This window comes from Vanessa atalanta, chromosome 28 (genome assembly GCF_905147765.1).
Source record: "Vanessa atalanta chromosome 28, ilVanAtal1.2, whole genome shotgun sequence".
NCBI classification, from domain to species: Eukaryota; Metazoa; Arthropoda; class Insecta; order Lepidoptera; family Nymphalidae; genus Vanessa; species Vanessa atalanta.
In genome coordinates, this window is record NC_061898.1 from 2,971,536 (window position 1) to 2,991,689 (window position 20,154).

Consider the following 20,154-nt stretch of genomic DNA (forward strand, 5'->3'; position numbering starts at 1 on the left):
ATCGCGGACCTATTCGTTAGGTACTCACACCTGTTCTTACAGGTAAACGCCCTAAGATACCCAAATGGCCGCCGTTAGGGTAAGAATAAAACCACGCGCACTAGTGCTAGCCACGTTTAACGCAAACGGGCTTATCCAACAGATCGACCTAGTTCGAGAATTCCTACGGAACCACCCTGTCGACGTCATGCCAGTGCAGGAGACATTCCTAAAGTCAAATTCGCGCAGCCCAAACGTGGCCAACTATCACATCATTCGAAACTTCCCTTATTATGATATACAAAGTTTTAATAATTATGTTATTTTTATTTTCCAGATGCAATCACCGAGAGAGTACCTCTAGCTGAATTAGCAAACAATTCAGTTATGTCAAATTATATGAATATAACTGCAGCATCTGCCTCATCATCTAGCCTTTATTCTAACATTATAAATAGTTCAACATCCATAACCAATTACATGGAAGAATCTCCATCTCAGTTTTAAACTGATAAAGTAATAATTATAATGATATGTGTAATTCAAAAGTAGCAAGCACAACAGACCCAAGAAGGGATTTAAGTTCAGAAACTCATCTATTGTGCAGTAAGTGAAGAATGAAGCATATATGCAACTAAGAGAGCACAATTAAAATTTAAGTCAGTCTTTCAATGGGTTAGGGCAAAACAGATTTTTTATTTTATAGCTATTGGGCAATGCTTGTATTTTGCTCTATACAAGTTTTATCTACATCTGTTTGAGCACATGCAAGGTAGGCCAAAGTATCAAAAAAGACAAAAGTTTAAGAAATTGATATAAAAAAGGTACATAGGACTGTAGTCTTTTTTTTATGAGATAGGGGGCAAACAAGCTGACAGAAAGTGAATTCTGCTGCCCATGGACACCTGCAACACCAGAGGAGCCACAAAATGCGTTGCTGGCTTTTTAGGGGAATGAATGGGGAAGGGGTAGGGAATTGGGCCTCCGGTAACCTCACTCACGCATCGAAACACGACGCAAGCGTCATTTTACGCTGGTTTTCTGTGAGGCCGTGGTATCGCTCCAGTCAAGCCGGCATTGGCTCTCCCACGTTTAAAGTCGAATTTTAAAACTTGAATACTATAATATAATAATAATATCTTCTAGTCACCTTGAGCAAAACCATGTGTAAGAATTTCTGTAAATCTATATTTATTAATCACAATAAGTTTAAAATCCAAATTTATACAATATAATGTAAAAATTCAATTTTGTTCCAGATTTGAAGGGGACTGAGTCTGAAAAAACAATAATGAAGCAAAAAATATGTGCCTTAAAAAAGAAAGTAAAAGGCTTGACTTTGACAAAGGATAACTATTTAAAAAAATTAAAAAAAGCCATGAACCTGACTCAGAAAAAACCTTTTTTAAGTGCAGTAAAAAGATTTACATTGATGGCAACAATTTTTACTATGCTGCAATTCAGGGAATGTACAAAAGATAAGAAGGGGAGAAGATTTAATAAAGATGAGAAAATTATGGCACTGCATTTTTATAAACGGGGGCCAAAAGTTTATAGAATGCTGCAAAAAATATTTGTGCTGCCATCTCCATTCACTTTAAACAAAATGGTATCAAAAGCCAATATAAAATCTGGATTAAATGAAAATATTTTTCAACAGTTGAAGAAACAAGCATCACGGATGAAACCAAGCCACAAATTATGCACATTAGTTTTTGATGAGATGGCCCTAACACCTCACCTGGATTACAGCAGGCGAAATGATAAAATTTCAGGGTTAGTGGATAATGGCGAAGTCGTTAGTAAAGAACTAGCTGATCATGTGTTAGTATTTATGATTAGAGGAATATTGAAAAACTACAAACAGCCATTGTTCTATTCATTTTGTGCCGGAAGTACAAAAAAAGCTGAATTAGCATCAATGATTAAGAAAAATATAAGAAAATTAAATGAAGTTGGCTTTAAAGTTCTGGCTACTGTTTGTGACCAAGGAACTTCAAATGTAAGCGCTATCAACTATTTAATAAAAGAAACAAAACAGGAATATGCAAAAGCTGGCAAAGAAGCAAAAGATGGAGTTTTTGAGGTGGATAATGAAGAAGTGGTTCCTTTATTTGATGTTCCACATTTAATAAAAGGTATCAGGAATAATTTATTGTATAAAGATTTGTCCTATACAATAGATGGCATAAAAAAAACAGCAAAGTGGGACCACATTGTGAAACTTTTTGAAAATAACCCAACATATAAGGGAGTAAGATTAATTAAAAAGTTAAGCGAAAAACATTGTGATCCTGAAAAAGTGCCTAAAATGAAGGTTAAATATGCCAGTCAAGTTTTTAGCCACACTGTAGAGATAAATATGGGATTTTTAGCTGGTGAGTATAACAATTATGGTTAGATTTGTAGTTTATTTTATATGGTAAGATTACTAGTTGCTATACTTTTCCCTTAAATTGGTCAAACAAAATTAAAATAGAAATTTTATTTCAAAATATTTAATGTTTCATTAATAATAATGATTCAATAATTTTTAAATAGTAGAGTAGGCAGTCTACTATGTTCACAGATCAGGGCTTACTGCCAAGTGAATGCAAAGATACAGCTGACATTCTATTATTTTTTGATGAATTATTTGACTCTATGAATGGTAGCTGTAGTAACTCTTCTAAAAGAAGTGGAAAACCACTACTTTTGCCAGTGAAACCCAGGTCAGAGCACCACGAAATTTGGAAAAAATCAAAAGTGGTCCTAAAATCAATGAAGTTTGTGTCAAAAAAAGGTGAAGTTACCATTGTCCCAACTATAAGTAACTGGATACGTACAATTGAAAATATTGAAAAATTAACCAAGACATTGTTTAATGTTTATAACATTAAATCAATTTGGTGCCGTCATTTCAACCAAGACACGTTAGAGAATTTTTTCGGTAGTATAAGAAGTCATGGTTACCGAAATAATTCTCCAACATGTGCTGGGTTTGAGTCGGCATTTGTTGCACTGATGGTCAACAATTTAAGCAGTATTTATTCGCCTGGATCTAATTGTGAGAATGATGAGTCCTACATATTTAAATCTTTAAAGGAACTATTCTTTACAGAGTATGAATATAAAGACAATAGTTGTTCTGAAATACATTATGAAGACATTTGTAGTGATAATATGTTAGTAGAGTTGACTACTAAAAAAAGGGATCCGCGAATAATAGCTGCATTAGAATATGTAACGGGCTATTTATTAAAACAATGTCACACAAAGGTTTTCAAAAATTTTAAAATTTGTGTAAATAATTTGTATTCGCCCCAAGAGAATAATTATATTAAATTGCGGGAATATAATTCGAAAAAAAACTATTTGACATATCCAGCTATTGATTTGGTAAAATGCTTTTCTGAAATACAGGATATTATACATTTCATAATTAAAGAAAGGCCGGTGTTCGCTCAACACAATTGAAATATAATTTACTACTTAGCACGATAAATTAAAACACACCTTGAAATATATAACTGTATTGAAAGACAAAATAATATAACATTTTTAAACACTTTATGTTTTTATCTTGGGTTCTAGTCAGCGCGATTCAGAATTGAGACTCTTTTGGTTAACGCCATCTACTCACAAATCGCATAACTAACTTAACCGAACATACCGCCCACCAAGAACCCTCAGTTCTTTACAGCTTAGGTAAAGGAATCAATTTGGAAACCGGACGTTTCAGAATAGAATTTTTACATTTTAAAGTGACAACTCTCACATGCCCGTCAGGACCAACGTGCTTGTGTTGGACTCGAGCCAGTAGCCATTTCGAAGGCGGTAAATCATCTTTCAAAATGACGACATCGTCGACATCTGGTTCACCAGCTGTATTTTGCCACTTGTGACGCTGTTGCAATGTATGTAAATATTCCGTGGACCATCGCCTCCAGAAGTGTGTCATCATCCGTTGTATTAGTCTCCATCTGTTTAACGGGCTAATTTTTTCTGCGACAAAATGTTTTTCGGGTAGTGTTATCAGAGGTTCGCCAATCAGAAAATGTGCCGGTGTTAAAGGTGCGATGTCATCTGGGTAATCATTCAATTGGCATAATGGTCGAGAATTGAGACAAGCTTCAATCTGAGTCAAAAGCGTCGTCATTTCTTCAAAGGTCAACGTCGAATCTCCAATGGTTTTAAGTAAGTGTATCTTCATTGATTTAATTCCAGACTCCCAAAGGCCTCCAAAATTTGGTGCTCTTGGAGGTATGAAATGCCATGATGTTCCATCATTACTTAGTAACTCAGCAATTTCTTTCATAACCTGACTCATGCTATGATTTAACATTTTTGACAGCTCCTTTGCAGCTCCAACAAAATTTAAGCCGTTGTCACTATATAAATCGGAACAGTGACCGCGACGAGACACAAATCGTCTAAATGCAGCAATGAAACCTTGAGTTGTCAAGTCACTTACAGCCTCCAAGTGGATTGCTTTTGTTTTCATACAAACAAACAAACATAGGTATCCCTTGTATGACCTTTGACCCCTACCCTTTGAAACTCTCATTTGTATAGGGCCAGCAAAATCCACTCCCGTCGTCTCGAAGGCACGTCCTGGATTAACACGTACTGCAGGAAGTTCACCCATCTTTGGTTGTATTATAGCGCCTCGGTGTTTCAGCAGACAACACATTGCCGATAGCATTTCTTCGCTAGCTGTTTTAGACCAATGATCCAGTAACGACTCCTTAAATAGTTCATCATCAAAGCTATGCCACCATGTAACAATCTCTGATGAGCATCTCTAACTATTAAATTGGTAAGGTGAGTATTTTTCGGTATTATTATAGGGTGTTTATAGCGAGCAGAGACATGAGAAGCTTGTATTCTTCCACCAACCCGTAGAAGACCATCATCATCCAGGTAAGGTGACAACAAAAATAATTTGCTTTTCTTTTTTATTTTTTGCTTTCGTATTTTATCATGTATCTCTTCTGAATATTCTTGTTGTTGTATAATTTTAATGCATGTGTCTAATGTTCTTCTCATTTCCTCACTAGTTAAGTAATTTGGTTTATCATTTATCTTCTTTTTTGTTTTCAGGTGCAGAAATCGTCGACAATAGCTGAGTACGCGTATCATCTTGGTAAGTGTAGAAAATCTCTCCCATATAGGTTCAGTGTTATTACAAAAAAATGTTTTCGTGTGATTTTTTCTTTCTTCTAGATTTGTTTTAGGTATAACCAATTTAATAGATTTTTTTGTTTCAAGATTTAGCCAATTAGGTCCCTTCCACCACAGTTGTTTATTGTTTAACTCAGATGGATTCACTCCACGAGAGGCAAAGTCAGCAGGGTTATCTTCTGAAGTGACATGGTTCCAAGAATCATTATTCAGTCTAGTTTGTATTTCTGAGACTCGATTTGCTACGAAGGTTTGCCATCTGGTAGGTTGAGCTTCGATCCAGGCTAACACAACCATCGAGTCAGTGTATGCGAAAATGTTTTCCTTAGGTATGTTTAAAACGTTGGCGGATTCCGAGAGCAGTCTTGAAAGAAGAACTGCTGCACATAGTTCCAATCGTGCAATCGAAATTTGTTTCAAAGGCGCTACCTTTGTCTTACTCTCCAATATAGTTACATGTATATTTTCCCTATGGAACACCTTTACATAAACAACTGCAGCGTATGCAGCCATGGACGCATCAGCGAAACCATGTAATTCAACTCTCTTGATTTCTGAGTAAGTATAAATCCATCTCTCCAATTTTATTTTTTCCAATTCTTGTAGTCGTTGTCTATAACCTAACCATTCCTCTTTCAGATTAATTGGAACGTCTTCGTCCCATCCGCACGTACAGAGCCATAACCTTTGAATAATAATTTTTGCCTTTATTATAACTGGAGCTAACCATCCGAAAGGGTCGAATAGACGTGCCACTTCGGAAAGAATAGTACGTTTTGTTATAGGTTCTATAAGGTCAGGTAAGTTTATATAAAATTTAAACGTATCATCTATTCTATCCCATGAAAGTCCCAGTATTTTAATGACTTTATCAAATTTAATTTCAAAAGGTTGTAATTTGGGCTTACTCTGCGTAATATTATCTAATATTTCATTACAGTTGCTCGACCACTTCTGCAATTCAAACCCAGCGCATTTCAGTAAGTCATTTACTTGTTTGTAAATTTCCATAGCTTGACATACATCGTTAGCGCCGCACATTAAGTCGTCCATATAAAACGCTTTTTTTACTATTGATGCAGCCAAAGGAAATCTTTGCTCTTCATCTTCAGCGACTTGGAAAAGAGTGCGAACAGCCAAGAACGGAGCTGATGCTGTGCCAAAGGTAACAGTTAATAACTTATAAGATAACAGATCTTCATGAGGGCTTTCTCTCCAAACAATTCTTTGATAGTCAGCCTGTTTATCTGCGATTAATATTTGGCGGTACATTTTCACAATATCACTAACCAGAGCTATTTTATATGTTCTCCACTCCATAATTAGAGTGCGTAAATCTCTTTGTATTACTGGTCCAGTTAACATCGTATCATTTAGAGAAAATCCTTTGGATCCCTTTGCAGAAGCGTCGAAAACAACTCGTAGCTTTGTTGTATCTTTATCATCTCTCAAGATCGCATGATGGGGTAAATATATCGCATTGTTGTTTTCTTCATTTACCTTTACCATATGACCCAGAGCTAAATATTCATTAATTACCTTACAATATTCTTGTTTCAATTTTATATTGTACTTAAATTTTCTTTCTAATTGTAGAAATCTAGATGTTGCTATTTCCTTAGTTTTTCCACATTTCTCTACTGGTTCTATATTTTCTTTAAAAGGTATATGTACTTTATATCTACCAGATTCTACTCTGACCGTCGTTTTTTTATAGATCTCTTCACACATCTGCTCTTCCTTAGTCATTTTACGTTCATTGGTAAGTACTTCATTTTCAATTTCCCAAAACCTTTTTAGTTGTTCATTATCACTTACAGAGATGTGTAAACTAATTGTTTGTTTTTCCTTTACAGGTTTTGTATCGTTAGTATCACCAGATAGAATCCATCCCAGGTATGTTGATTGTGCTACTATAGACCCAGACGGACTCTTCAGCAAACCGACATCTATGATCTTACTATAGACTTCAGCGCCTAGCAGCAGTTGTATTTTATTCGGTATATGAAACTCAGGATCTGCTAGTGTTTTGTTATCTAGTTCAGGCCAATTAAACATCGTGATTTGCTGTGTTGGCAAATAGTTTGTAATATTACGTAGAACATACGCCTTGACATGGACTGTGAAGGTTGGTTTAACCTTCGATCTAAGGTTGACTTCCACCATGTGTTTGATGCTAAGCTGATTACCTCCACTCAGTCCAGTGACCACGCCGTTGATTTTTTCTCGTTTCAAACGTAACGTTTGAACGATATCCTCTGACACAAACGAGGCCTGAGAGCCTTGGTCAATGAGAGCACGGTAGGTTCCTATGTTTCCATTGCTTGAAGACACATCCACCAGTGCGGTAGCTAATAAAATTTGACCAGGTTGTTTTGTAAAATGTGATACTATGTTTGTATGGTCTTCCTGACTTTCTTCTCTTACAGTTTCTTTTCTTTCAGGGTGCAATAAAGAGTGATGCTTTTTCTGACAAATACGGCAAGAGGTATTTCGCAGACATTTACTTGCTGAGTGGTTTGGGATAAGACAATTAAAACAGAGATTATGTTTTTGTACAAATTCCGATCTATCCTTAAAGCTTAGTTTTACGAATTGCTTACATTGATACATGTAATGACTTTCTTTGCAGTATAGGCATGATATTGTATTTTTGTCAAATGCTGTGTGGAATGAGCGGGTTCTAACAGTTTTGGAACTGTGTTCTATCATCTCAAGCGACCGAAATCTTGTTTCTAAAAATAGTTGCAATTCGTCAAACGTCGGAAAATCTTGCTCTAGTGCAATATGTTGCTCCCATAATCGATGACTTTCAGAATCCAATTTGTTTACTGTTATATAAACGATGATAGCACTCCACGATTCTGTCGGTAATCCAAGATTGCTCAAAGCGTTCAAACATTCAACCGTTGAATCAATTAATTGCCTTATGCTCACTGCAGATTCGGATGAAATATTTTTCAGGTTCAACAATTTTTTGAAAATACAATTTGATAGGTACCTCTTATTGTTGTATCTGTTTTTAAGTATTGACCACGCTTGTTCATAATTCTGACTGGTTACAGATATACTTTTCAGCAACTGTTCTGCCTCACCTGTCACCGATGATTTAAGATAATGCAGCTTCTGCACATCGTCTAAGCGTTTGTTTATATGAATTAGAGAATTAAATAAATCATGAAAAGACGGCCAATCGGTGTATTTGCCAGAAAAGGTAGGTATTTTTATCGTAGGCAAATTAATTTCAGTAATTTTGTGTTGTGTGTCTGCTGGTTGTACTTCTTTCTTAGGTGCCATTTCTTGAAGTTGATTTTTCAATTCACTTTTGTATTCTATATATGACTCCTCACATTGATTATATATATCATTAGAAAAATACTTAAAATCTTTTCTATTTTCCTTCTTGATATGTGCTACAACTTGATCATGACCAGATTTAAATGTTTGCCATGTGTTTTCTAGCGTCTCCAAACGTGTCTCTAGATAACTTAAAGTAATCCTTTGTTTTGGTGATTTATTGTAATTTCGTTTTCCTTTCAATATTTGATCAAATTTCTCTTCCTGAACACTAATTATTTGATTTATGTCTTCCATTGTTAATATTAAATTAAAGTTCCAAAGTTTTTTTACAAAACAGATACACAAATTTTTCAAGTCCAAAGTCACTAAATTTTTCTAAGTTCCGAAGACAACATTTTACAAGTCCGAAATTCACTAAATTTTTCTAAGTCTATATTGAAGATCCACTTTACAAAATTTTATTCTAAGTCCTGACACTTCAAATATTTTCTAAGTTCACATCTGTTAATTTAAACGTACGCACTTTACATCCGGCTCGAAGGACCAAACTGTTCGCTCAACACAATTGAAATATAATTTACTACTTAGCACGATAAATTAAAACACACCTTGAAATATATAACTGTATTGAAAGACAAAATAATATAACATTTTTAAACACTTTATGTTTTTATCTTGGGTTCTAGTCAGCGCGATTCAGAATTGAGACTCTTTTGGTTAACGCCATCTACTCACAAATCGCATAACTAACTTAACCGAACAGCCGGATATTCAAAATATTAAAAATTATATAAAACTAGTTCTACAGATTAGGCTTGATTTTAATTTTTTATCATGCGAAAATCATAAAAGTGATATTGTAGAGAAGTTATTAAATACTTCGTGCATATTCTTCTTATGTAATTGGTGTAGAGATGTAAACAAAATTCTCTCTGGTGCGATTACAAATTATGACCAGCAAGATTTAATAAAATGTTTAGCATTTAAATATAAAAGTTTGAGAAAAAGAAAATAAAAGTTTCAAAAAAAACCTTGTTTTATTCTTTTATAATATTCGGTTTTATTTGCCTTTATTGTATGTTGTATCACATAGTTTATCCTAATTATTACAAGGTCATGTAATTATGCAACCATCAATTATTTAAGTAATTTAAGTTGCATATTGTAGCGTATTTAGGTGTATGCGTACGTTGAAACGTCTATGTTTTGTCTATGGAATGATTTTGACGTATGACGTACTTCTTCTCTCTTCCCTTCTGGTGTGAGCCGCGGTAACGTGTGTTATGTGAGTGCGCCGCGCCCTTTTGAAATTAGCTTGTGTAACGGACTTATCCTTCTCCTATAATATCACCCATCCCTTTGGCTGTGTTCTTCGAGTGTATGAAGACCAAGGGAGCGCTCCCAAGAAGAACGTGTCTTCACCGAGCCCAGAGTTTTGAGGTAACACCCTTTTATACCAAAAATACAGTCCACTTTTCTCTCGCGCGTACATTTTGGTCCTTCGTAGCCAAATTTGAGATTTAAAATTTAGTGTAAATCGGCGATTTTGTGTGTTTTAAATCGCGTGTTAATACTTCAAAATCATTCCATGGAGAAACGGATAATACTTTCGTTAGGAGCTAATGTGAAATTTAAAATAGTGTTAATTTTTTATTTCGCTTTTCAACATTACGTAATTTATATTAATTGCGTATTATTTGCATTGTAGAAAAGTGTAATTTTACATAAAAATAATTTAGTCGATTATTTTTCGAAGTACCTTCATATTTTGTGATATTGTCGGTCGATGCGCAACCGCACAATATAGACCGGACGCGTCGTGTTATAACGCAGTCGAGTTAGAAGGTTTAGTATTATATTATTTAGTGTCATAATAATTGTGTTTCTTTACTTAGGACAACTTGTTTTTTAGTTTGAATTTAATATAAATCTTATTCCTTAGCTAGTCTCGTGTTTTGTAAAATAATAATTGTATTGTGTTAAATATGGATTTAAATCAATTATTATTTCATAGAAAATTTCTCGTTAAGCAATTAGACCGTATGTTGCATTACGAAAGTTCGGATTTAGTTGATGAGTTGGACGCGAGTTATGGTGATTTAGACTTACTTCGTTCTCAGTTTGAAGAAACACAGACTAAAATCGAATCAACTTTAATATCTCAAAAATTATTTGTAGAATCCGAACAGGAGGAAATCCGTGATAATTTTATGGACAAAGTGATCGATATTCGTGCGAAATATAATAAATTCTTAAAGCGTAAGTCAATTATTGAGCGTAGTGATAGTGATAATAATTTTGAGCGTAAATCTGATTGTGGAAAATGTAGTGCTCCGAATACAAGTGTTAGGTTACCTAAGCTGCCGTTGTTAACGTTTTCCGGTGAGTATTCAGAGTGGTGTAGTTATTTTGATTTCTTTAATTCAACCATAATCGGTAATAATAGTTTATCGGAAATACAAAAGTTTCAATATTTACGTGGAAGTTTAAAAGGTGAAGCATATAATTTAATTAAATGTTTATCATTAACATCCGATAATTTTTCTATAGCCTGGAATTCCCTTGTAGAAAGATACTCCGATAAACGTCGTATCGCAAATAAATATATGGATGAATTGTTGAATTTAACTTCGTTGCGTAGTGACATAGACGTCGAAGGTATGAAACGTTTAAGAAATAATTTGGTAGAAAATTTAAGTGCATTGAAGGCTTTAGGTTTTCCTACCGGTGAATGGAGTTTTTTATTGCTTCACTTAGTGTTAAAAAAATTAGATAGTGAGTCGAGACGTCGCTTTGAATTGTCCTTAGAAAATGATCGCGAATATCCGACATATGTTCAACTTCTAGATTTTTTAGATAAGCAAATACGTGCTTGTGAAGCGTCGAGTCAAGGATCGATGCGTAGGGTGTTGAGTGTTAAGAGTGCTAGCGGGAATAAGTATGTTTCTTCTTTTACAACCGGATTTAAAAATAATAATGAGTGTGTAATGTGTTATTCTAATCATGAGTTGTATAAATGTCCTAAGTTTTTACATCTGTCTCCGTATAATAGATCGAAAGTGGTAAAGCGAAATAAATTGTGTTTTTTGTGTTTATCAGGTAATCATGTTGCCTCTGAGTGTAAATCAAACTTTAAATGTGACAAGTGTGTAATGTCACATAATAAACTCTTGCACTTTAAGCAAGATAGTGTGAATGAGAAAGAGTGTTCTCGTGTTCGTGAAAACGAAAGTGGTGTACGGCGAGTGTCTGGCGAGTGTGTGAATGCCAGCGGAGAACAGGCTGTGGTGTCCCTTAAAGGCTCTGTGTGTGCGAGCTCGGGAACAGTTTTGTTGTCCACTGCCGTGGTTCGAGTGAGGCGACGTGACGGCTCCTGCGAGATGGCTCGCGTGTTGTTGGATCCCGGTTCACAGTCGTCGTTCGTAACCTCTAGTTTCATTCGTCGATTAGGCTTACCGATTCGGCAGGTGTGTGTGCCAGTGTGTGGTCTCAGTATGTCTAATGTGTGTAAGGCGAATGGTGTCGTGTCGTGTGAGATACTACCTGAGAATAGTGATGATAATTCTCAGATTGTGTCATGTTTAGTGTTAAATAAAATTACGAACTTTATACCTAATGTTTATGTTCCTATTGAACAGTGGGATCATTTAAAACCATTAAAGCTTGCCGATTCAAAATTTAATATTCCATCTAAGGTTGATATTTTGTTGGGGGCTGAGGTGTTTCCCTCTATCATAAGAGACGGTCGTGTCGTAGGTGCGTGTGGGGGTCCCTATGCTATCAACAGTGTGTTTGGTTGGTTGGTTATGGGAGAGGTGAGAAATAAAAATATAAAGAACCTGCAGAAGGTATCTATGTCTAATTTTATATCTGATGAAAACCTCGATTCAATTTTGAAAAGGTTCTGGGAGATTGAATCAGAACCAGTTGTTGGTTCTTTTTTAAGTCTGGAGGAGAGGCGCTGTGAAGATCATTTTGTTTCAACTCATTCTCGTGAAAAGAATGGGAGATATAGAATTAGACTGCCTTTTAAAACTGATCGACCGGACTTAGGTAATTCGCGGGATATCGCTTTGCGGCATTTATTAGCTTTGGAAGGAAGGTTAAGCAAAAATGAATTATTGAAAAAGGCATATAGTGATTTTATGAAGGATTATTTGGATTCGGGTCACATGGAATTGGTTAAAAATAATTTGGATGTTCGTTATAGGCCTAACTACATTCCACATCATTGTGTTATAAAAGAGTCTAGTTCAACGACTAAACTACGTGTTGTCTTCGATGGTTCTGCGAAGTCGGGTAATGGCGTGTCGCTTAATGAATGTTTGTTGGTGGGGCCTAAGCTTCAGAAGGATATTGAAACTATTCTTTTGAGGTTTAGGTTACATGAGATAGTTTTTGTAGCGGACATAAAACAAATGTTTCGAGGAATATTGGTAAGCGAAGATGATAGGGACTATCAGCGAATTTTGTGGCGAGATTCATCATTTGATTCGGTTCGTGAATATAGTCTTCGAACGGTCACGTATGGCCTCTCTTCTTCTCCGTATCTCGCAATACGGACCTTGCAACAGCTGGCCTCTGATGAAGGGCACAATTATCCAAATGCTGCTAAGGTTCTTGTTAACGATATCTTTGTCGATGACATCGTGAGCGGAGCAGCAGATTTGAAGTCTGCACTAAAATTAAAGGATGAACTCATAGCTTTATGTTCTCGAGGGTGTTTCGAACTTCGCAAGTGGGCAAGTAACAATCCTTCTGTGTTGATTAATATTCCTGAATGTGATAAGGAACTTAGTGTGAATTTTATTGCAGCAGAAGATGAAAGTGTCATCAAGGTGTTGGGTGTGCAATGGAATCCACAAAGTGATGTGTTCCACTATAATGTTAGACTCGATTCGTGTGAGTGTACCAAACGAGCAGTGTTATCTCAAATTGCTAAGTGTTACGATCCCTTAGGGTGGTTAAGCCCAGTCACATTGTTTGCTAAGTGTGTGATGCAACAATTGTGGGTGCGTGGTTTATCGTGGGATGAACCTTTACCAGTTGATCTTAAAAGGGTGTGGTTACAATATACTAAGGAGTTTTCAGTCTTGTCGAGTGTGAGAATAAATCGATTTGTATCGACGAATGCAGCTTCGATTGAGCTTCATGGGTTCTCAGATAGTTCTGAGCGTGGTTACGCTGCTGTTGTCTACTTTCGGGTTACTGCTGCTAATGGACGCAGTGAGACGTATTTACTTATGTCGAAATCTCGTGTTGCACCTCTTAAAAGGATTAGTATACCACGGTTGGAGTTGTGTGCTGCAGTAATTCTATCTCGTTTGATAAAATATGTTATGAACGTGTTCGAAGATAGAATAAAAATCGATAGAGTTTTTGCGTGGACTGATTCTACTATCGCTTTGTCCTGGATAAAGAGTTCATCTCATCAATATAAAACTTTTGTGGCTAATCGAGCCAGTGAGTGTCAGTGTAATGTTAGTCCTGAAAATTGGTTTCATATTGCTTCGGTTCATAACCCCGCGGACGGTGCTTCACGAGGAATGTTACCCTCAGAGTTACTTTCATACAACCTTTGGTGGCAAGGGCCTCCTTGGTTACGTTTGTCACGGGATCAGTGGCCTGTGTCTATGACTAATGACATAGGGGATAGTGAAGTTAATATTATAAATAGTGAAAGGCGTGTTATTAAAGCTTTTGTTTGTGTGAATGACATTGATTTTGATTTGCTACATAAGTACTCAGATCTTTCTAAGCTAGTGTGTGTTACGGCGTGGTGTTATCGGTTTAAAGTTAATTGTTTAAATGTTGAAAAAACTAAGTGTAATTATATTACAGGGTCGGAGTACAATTTAGCGTTATTGAATTTGATTAAGTTAGTTCAAAGAAATGAGTTTAGCGATGTGTTTAATTGTTTATCAAAAAATAGACCGTGTGCAACTGGTATACAAAGGCTAAAACCCTTTATAGATAGGTCTGGCATACTGCGTGTTGGCGGGCGGTTGTCTAATTCTTCGTTGAATAATGATATAAAAAATCAAATTATCTTACCTAAAAGAAATCATCTTACAAAATTAATTATTGATTATTACCATAAAATCTATTTACATGTTGGTGTACAAACATTACAATATTTATTGCAACAGAAGTATTGGATACTGTCAGCTCGTAGTATTGTTCGACAAAGAGTATTTCAGTGTATTACTTGTTTTAGGAATAAGCCGAAAGCTGTGCAACCGCTTATGGGCGATTTGCCCTCTTTTCGAGTGGATAGGTGTCGTGCTTTTTTACGTGTTGGTATTGATTATTGTGGGCCTTTTATGATAAAACTAGGAATTCATAGAAATGCCAAACTTTATAAGGCCTATGTGTGTTTGTTTGTGTGTATGGTGACTCGTGCAATCCACTTAGAGTTAGTGTCAGAATTAACAGCTGAAGCCTTTATTGCTGCTTTAAAACGATTTTGTAGCCGTCGAGGTGTGTGTACGGATGTGTACTGTGATTGTGGTCGAAACTTTGTGAAAGCGAGTAAAATGTTGTGTGAATATTGTGTCTTGCATAATTCTAGTGATTTTAAAGACAAAGTTTCGAAGGAATGCCTAAAACAAAATATTAATTTTCATTTTAATCCACCATATTCACCACATATGGGTGGTATGTGGGAGATACAAGTACGTAGTTTCAAACATCACCTGAAGCGCGTGATAGGTCAGCAGACGCTTACATATGAGGAATTCTATACTATCGTATGTCAAATAGAGGCCGTGTTGAACTCTCGTCCAATTTGTCCGTTAAGTTCTGACCCTAGTGACCCACAAGCGTTAACACCTGGTCATTTTTTAATAGGTCAACCGCTTGTAGCTATACCTGAACCAAACGTAACAAATGAAAAATTAAATCGTTTGACTCGATGGCAACTTCTAAGTAATATCGTGCAGCATTATTGGCAACGATGGAGTCAAGAGTATCTCCATACGTTACAACAAAGGTCCAAGTGGACAGAGTCACGGAACAATGTTAAGATAGGCTCATTAGTGGTCCTCAAAGAGGACAATTTACCACCCTTGCAATGGCGTCTCGGTGTTATTGAGAATACGCATCCCGGCAAGGATGGTGTGGTTCGAGTGGTTTCTGTGCGCACTGCACAAGGTGTTTGCAAGCGTGCAGTTGTTAAAGTGTGTCCGCTCCCGGACAGTGAATAATATATTTTTGTATTTTAATCAATAATAGTATAGTTTAGTTATAGTGTAGTGTAGAAGCCGTCCGAATGTTTATATTAGAGTGAGTGACTCTAAGGCGGGCGGTATGTAGCGTATTTAGGTGTATGCGTACGTTGAAACGTCTATGTTTTGTCTATGGAATGATTTTGACGTATGACGTACTTCTTCTCTCTTCCCTTCTGGTGTGAGCCGCGGTAACGTGTGTTATGTGAGTGCGCCGCGCCCTTTTGAAATTAGCTTGTGTAACGGACTTATCCTTCTCCTATAATATCACCCATCCCTTTGGCTGTGTTCTTCGAGTGTATGAAGACCAAGGGAGCGCTCCCAAGAAGAACGTGTCTTCACCGAGCCCAGAGTTTTGAGGTAACACCCTTTTATACCAAAAATACAGTCCACTTTTCTCTCGCGCGTACACATATTTATATGATCTTGTAATAATTAGGATAAACTATGTGATACTAGGGAATGTACTATAGAAAAGAGTATACATATTATGGTTATATATATTTTAGTTGCACAACTTCCCGATAGATGGCGTTGTACGCAAGAGAGTTGAGTTACCACTCTATAGCAGTATATATAATGTACTCTGTGCTTACTAACTAGAAGAAAGGCCATCATTCACTGTCAAATTGTTGTCTAAAGCGGTTGTGTAGCTAGTCTCAATCCCCAAATTTAAATCTACCCACAATGGCAAGCACATGCGATAATTGCAACAAAGCGATTACGAAGACTTCTCCTGGTATAGAATGTAACAAGTGTGAACGGCTAGTGCATATCAACGCGAAATGTACTGGGCTAACGAACAAGCAGGCTGCGATTCTGAAAGCAGCATCATCTGGACACTGGGATGGACTTGCCTGGAATGCATACGAGGATCACCGAAGCGTAATTCCTCCATTGTGATTCCAGAAGAAGATGACGAAGAAGACGATGTACACAATAATCCTGATGCTAAAACCCTTATCCATAACATATCTAACCAACTTGAAAAAACAATTAAAAAGGAGATGAAAGAGATAAGTGAATCCCTACAATTGCATAGCGCGAAGCTCGATAAAGTAATGGGGAGTATAGAAATATTTCGACAAACAATTAAAAACCTAGAGAAAAAAAAAATATTGAGCTTACAAACAAAAATAACAACTTCGAAACCAGAGTAGGTGCGCTCGAACAACAAATTCGAGCCATGGAACAAAAAAAGCTTTCAAAACAGATTGAAGTTTCCAACGTACCTTACAATAATAATGAGAAAGTACAAGTCATAGTTGAAAACCTAGCTCGAAAACTAAACGTTCCCAAAAGCGGCATTAAGCATACGCATAGACCAAGAGAAAGAGGCGATCGTGAAGGAAACCTGATAGTGGAGCTAAAAGAAGAAGCTGCTCAAACAGAGTGTTTAGGTTAGGTTAAAAGAAGAAGCTGCTCAAACAGAGTGGTTAGCAGCTGCACTATCAACATCGGAAGAGTATACGTAAGAGAATGACTCGCTTAAATAAACAAATAATGTGGCTAGCAAAACAAGAACTTAAAATAAAACAGAACTAAATATGTGTGGTTCAAAAAAGATTACATAAAAGCACGCAAAGATGACCAAGGAAAGATATTCTATCTAAGAAACCTACAAGATGTAAATTCACTGGTCAACAAAAAGCAGTAATTTAATTTATAGTTTAATTTAAAATACTTTGTAACTAAAAGGACAATGGGCGGTTTCGTCCCAAGTGTTGTAACATTTTTCTACCTACATCATTTGAAAGATCTCAACGAGTGTTATGTTTTTTTTGTATCGGCATAACTCCGTATCTCGTGCAGGGAAACTGTTATAGTGGTATTATTAATATCACAAAAATGTTAAATATAACTTAATTAATTAGTTTTTTAATAACTATAGGACTAAAGCGATTTAAAAAAAAGTGGAAAAAAACACACGATCGACCAGGTAGTGCCTATTTCGACCCAACAGCCCCTCTACCACCCCGCGCGCCACGCGCTGCCATTGTTTTTCATTGTAAGCACAGGAGCAGCGGCAACGAACGATATTTCATGAGACAGCGCTACATGTTGGAAAGAGATGGATCCCGGCGATCCCCTTAGATGCCATTATTTACTTAGTGCCAGTGTAGTTTTGTAGCTGTGCTGTACTATCGTCTTTCAAAATTGTTACTCCGCTATTAATTTTTGACGACTTACGCATTGATAAAGGACCCCTGCTTCTACGTTTACAACGATCGGCTTTGGCTTGTTTTGTGGTTGTGTTGTGGCTTTAATATTGTTGTAATTATTACTAACTATGGAACATTTGTGTGTGACCTGTACTCGGTCTTTGAGACGGCAGCGAGTGAGACATGAAGTGTCAAGACCCATATTAGAAGCAAGACCACGTTTTGCTGAATATATTTTGGAGCATATGAGAATAGACCAGGTATGTTTAATGTAAATATATATAACACATACAACTGTATATTTATAACAATCTTATCTATATCAATAGCAACAATTATTTATGCACTATTATCTTCTGATTTTATGTGATAGCACAATTTAAGACAATCGACTAGTACAATACATTTTATTTAAATAAATAATTTGTATTATTCAATAAATGCAAAACGAGTGTTATCACTAGGATATTATTTAATCTCTATAAAGCGAATCGAAGGATTATCATCTATCATTATCAGCATTTTTATTTTTTTGCAGGCCCTATTGAATGATCGGCAACACATTTGCCATCGTTGCTGGGTGGCTGCTACTCGACATGAGGCGAGATTAAACGAACTTGACATGGAACCTCAAGATTTACCCCACAATCCGGAACAACCGTCAGTTGATGTTATGTCTATAACTGGTTACAAAAGATCTGCAAATACATCCAACAGCTGTCTTTTCCCGAATTGCAGGGCAGATAATCCAGTAAGAGTACCACGTTTTATAAAATCTCGGATGTTAGTGGAATATAAGTTATATATTCCACCAAGTGCCCGCATCTGTCACGTTCATTTGACTTTAAACGAATGGAATGAGTTAGAGGAGCTGAATAATTCGTCTTTTACGGCTGAACATTTAAAGGACATGCTAGATATGTTAAGAGATGCCTGCCAACAATCTCGATTTAATTTCGACAATATTGAATCTATAACAACATCTGAGCTTCATTTTTGTACGGGTCTAAATCATGAAGAATTCAACAGACTTCTGGAGCAGACGAGCTTATTTAATGAAAATAAGAACGGGAGAACCAAATGAACGATTATCAAGCCGTTTAGACATGAGCCGGCGTAGTTTGGATCGAAAATTGGAGTTAGCACGTGAATGTTTAACAAATGAGTTTGTTCCTCGTCATCTCGGATGGGACCACATTAGCCGTGAAGAAATTGTAGCAAGAAACTCAACAATTCCAAATGCTATATTTGGTGTTGACAATGAAGTGCCACCAGCCATTTTGATATGCGACGGAACCTACATTTACATCCAGAAAAGTAGTATTTTTTTGTTTCAGAAGCAATCATATAGTCTGCACAAATTCAGAAACCTGCTAAAACCTTTTCTATTAATATGCACAGATGGCTACATAGTAGATGTGACTGGCCCTCATGCTGCTACGACTTCAGATGCGACGATAATGAATGCCTATATTGATAATGAAATGAATCCAATTCATTATGTCCTTCATAATAATGATGTATTTGTATTAGACAGAGGTTTCAGAGACGCAATTTCAACCTTACAGACTTGGGGCTATCAAGCCCACATGCCTCCAACAAAACTTAGAAGTGAAAGCCAACTGAGTACAGTAGAAGCTAATAAATCAAGATTAGTTACAATCGTGAGATGGGTTGTAGAGGTAGTGAATGGGTGGATTAAACGCGATTTTAAAATATTCGGACAAGAATATTTTAATCGGGCAATGACGCATTTATTCGTTGATATACGCATTGCTGCTGCTCTTTTAAATACTTTTAGAGAGCCTGTAAAAGACCATCCTCGAGCTCATGAAACAATAGAAGCACTAAATAGGAGAATTCATATGGCCAACAGTCTAAGTGACTATGTTATCGAAGAGAATATAAATCGACAGCGAGTATCTTTTTGTGCTATCACCGCAGATGACAATCAATTACTGCAATTTCCAATACTAACAGAAGAAGAACTTTTATTGATTTCATTAGGAACTTATCAAATAAAATTTGCACGGTCTTATTTGAGCGAACACATTAGAAACGGCATATACACAATAGAAATATGCATAGGAGCTATTCCAAACCTTGTGCGATACAATATAAACATTGTAGATGGTATTCTTTTAAATGGGCATGTTAATAAGCAAAACTACCGTTACTGGTCTACTAGAGCCTATAATTCACTCTTCTTTTGAATCTTTTGTGCGCATTATATACATATTGGATTACTAGACCTTTTTTTTTTGAAATTTCCTTGTACTCATGGTCACGGTTTGCTCCACAAACACACACAAAGCTCCGTTTCG

General features: G+C 36.3%; 1 protein-coding gene and 1 pseudogene across 1 annotated transcript; one reads left to right on the forward strand and one right to left on the reverse strand.

Annotated features, from left to right (window-relative positions):
• Positions 1-1,223: 1,223 nt before the first annotated feature.
• LOC125074532 lies at positions 1,224-11,881 on the reverse strand. The gene is made up of 4 exons (XM_047685860.1): positions 11,683-11,881; positions 5,583-7,493; positions 3,737-3,963; positions 1,224-1,256 (listed from the first exon to the last, which is right to left on the reverse strand). Exons 1-4 carry the CDS (start codon positions 11,879-11,881, stop codon positions 1,224-1,226), a joined length of 2,370 nt encoding a protein of 789 aa, XP_047541816.1.
• Positions 11,882-16,675: 4,794 nt separating this feature from the next.
• Positions 16,676-17,325, forward strand: LOC125074533 (annotated as a pseudogene).
• The last annotated feature ends 2,829 nt before the right edge of the window (positions 17,326-20,154 follow it).

Excerpts from the sequence above, each read along its gene's own strand:
- LOC125074532 (XM_047685860.1), bottom strand. The coding sequence starts at position 11,881 with ATGAAACTAGAGGTTACGAACGACGACTGTGAACCGGGATCCAACAAC. Across the intron at positions 7,494-11,682 it reads ACACTCGCCAGACACTCGCC|CTACCGCACTGGTGGATGTG; the intron begins GTACACCACTTT and ends AAATTTTATTAG. Across the intron at positions 1,257-3,736 it reads ACGTTGGTCCTGACGGGCAT|ACTCAGTCCCCTTCAAATCT; the intron begins GTGAGAGTTGTC and ends TTGTTTTTTCAG.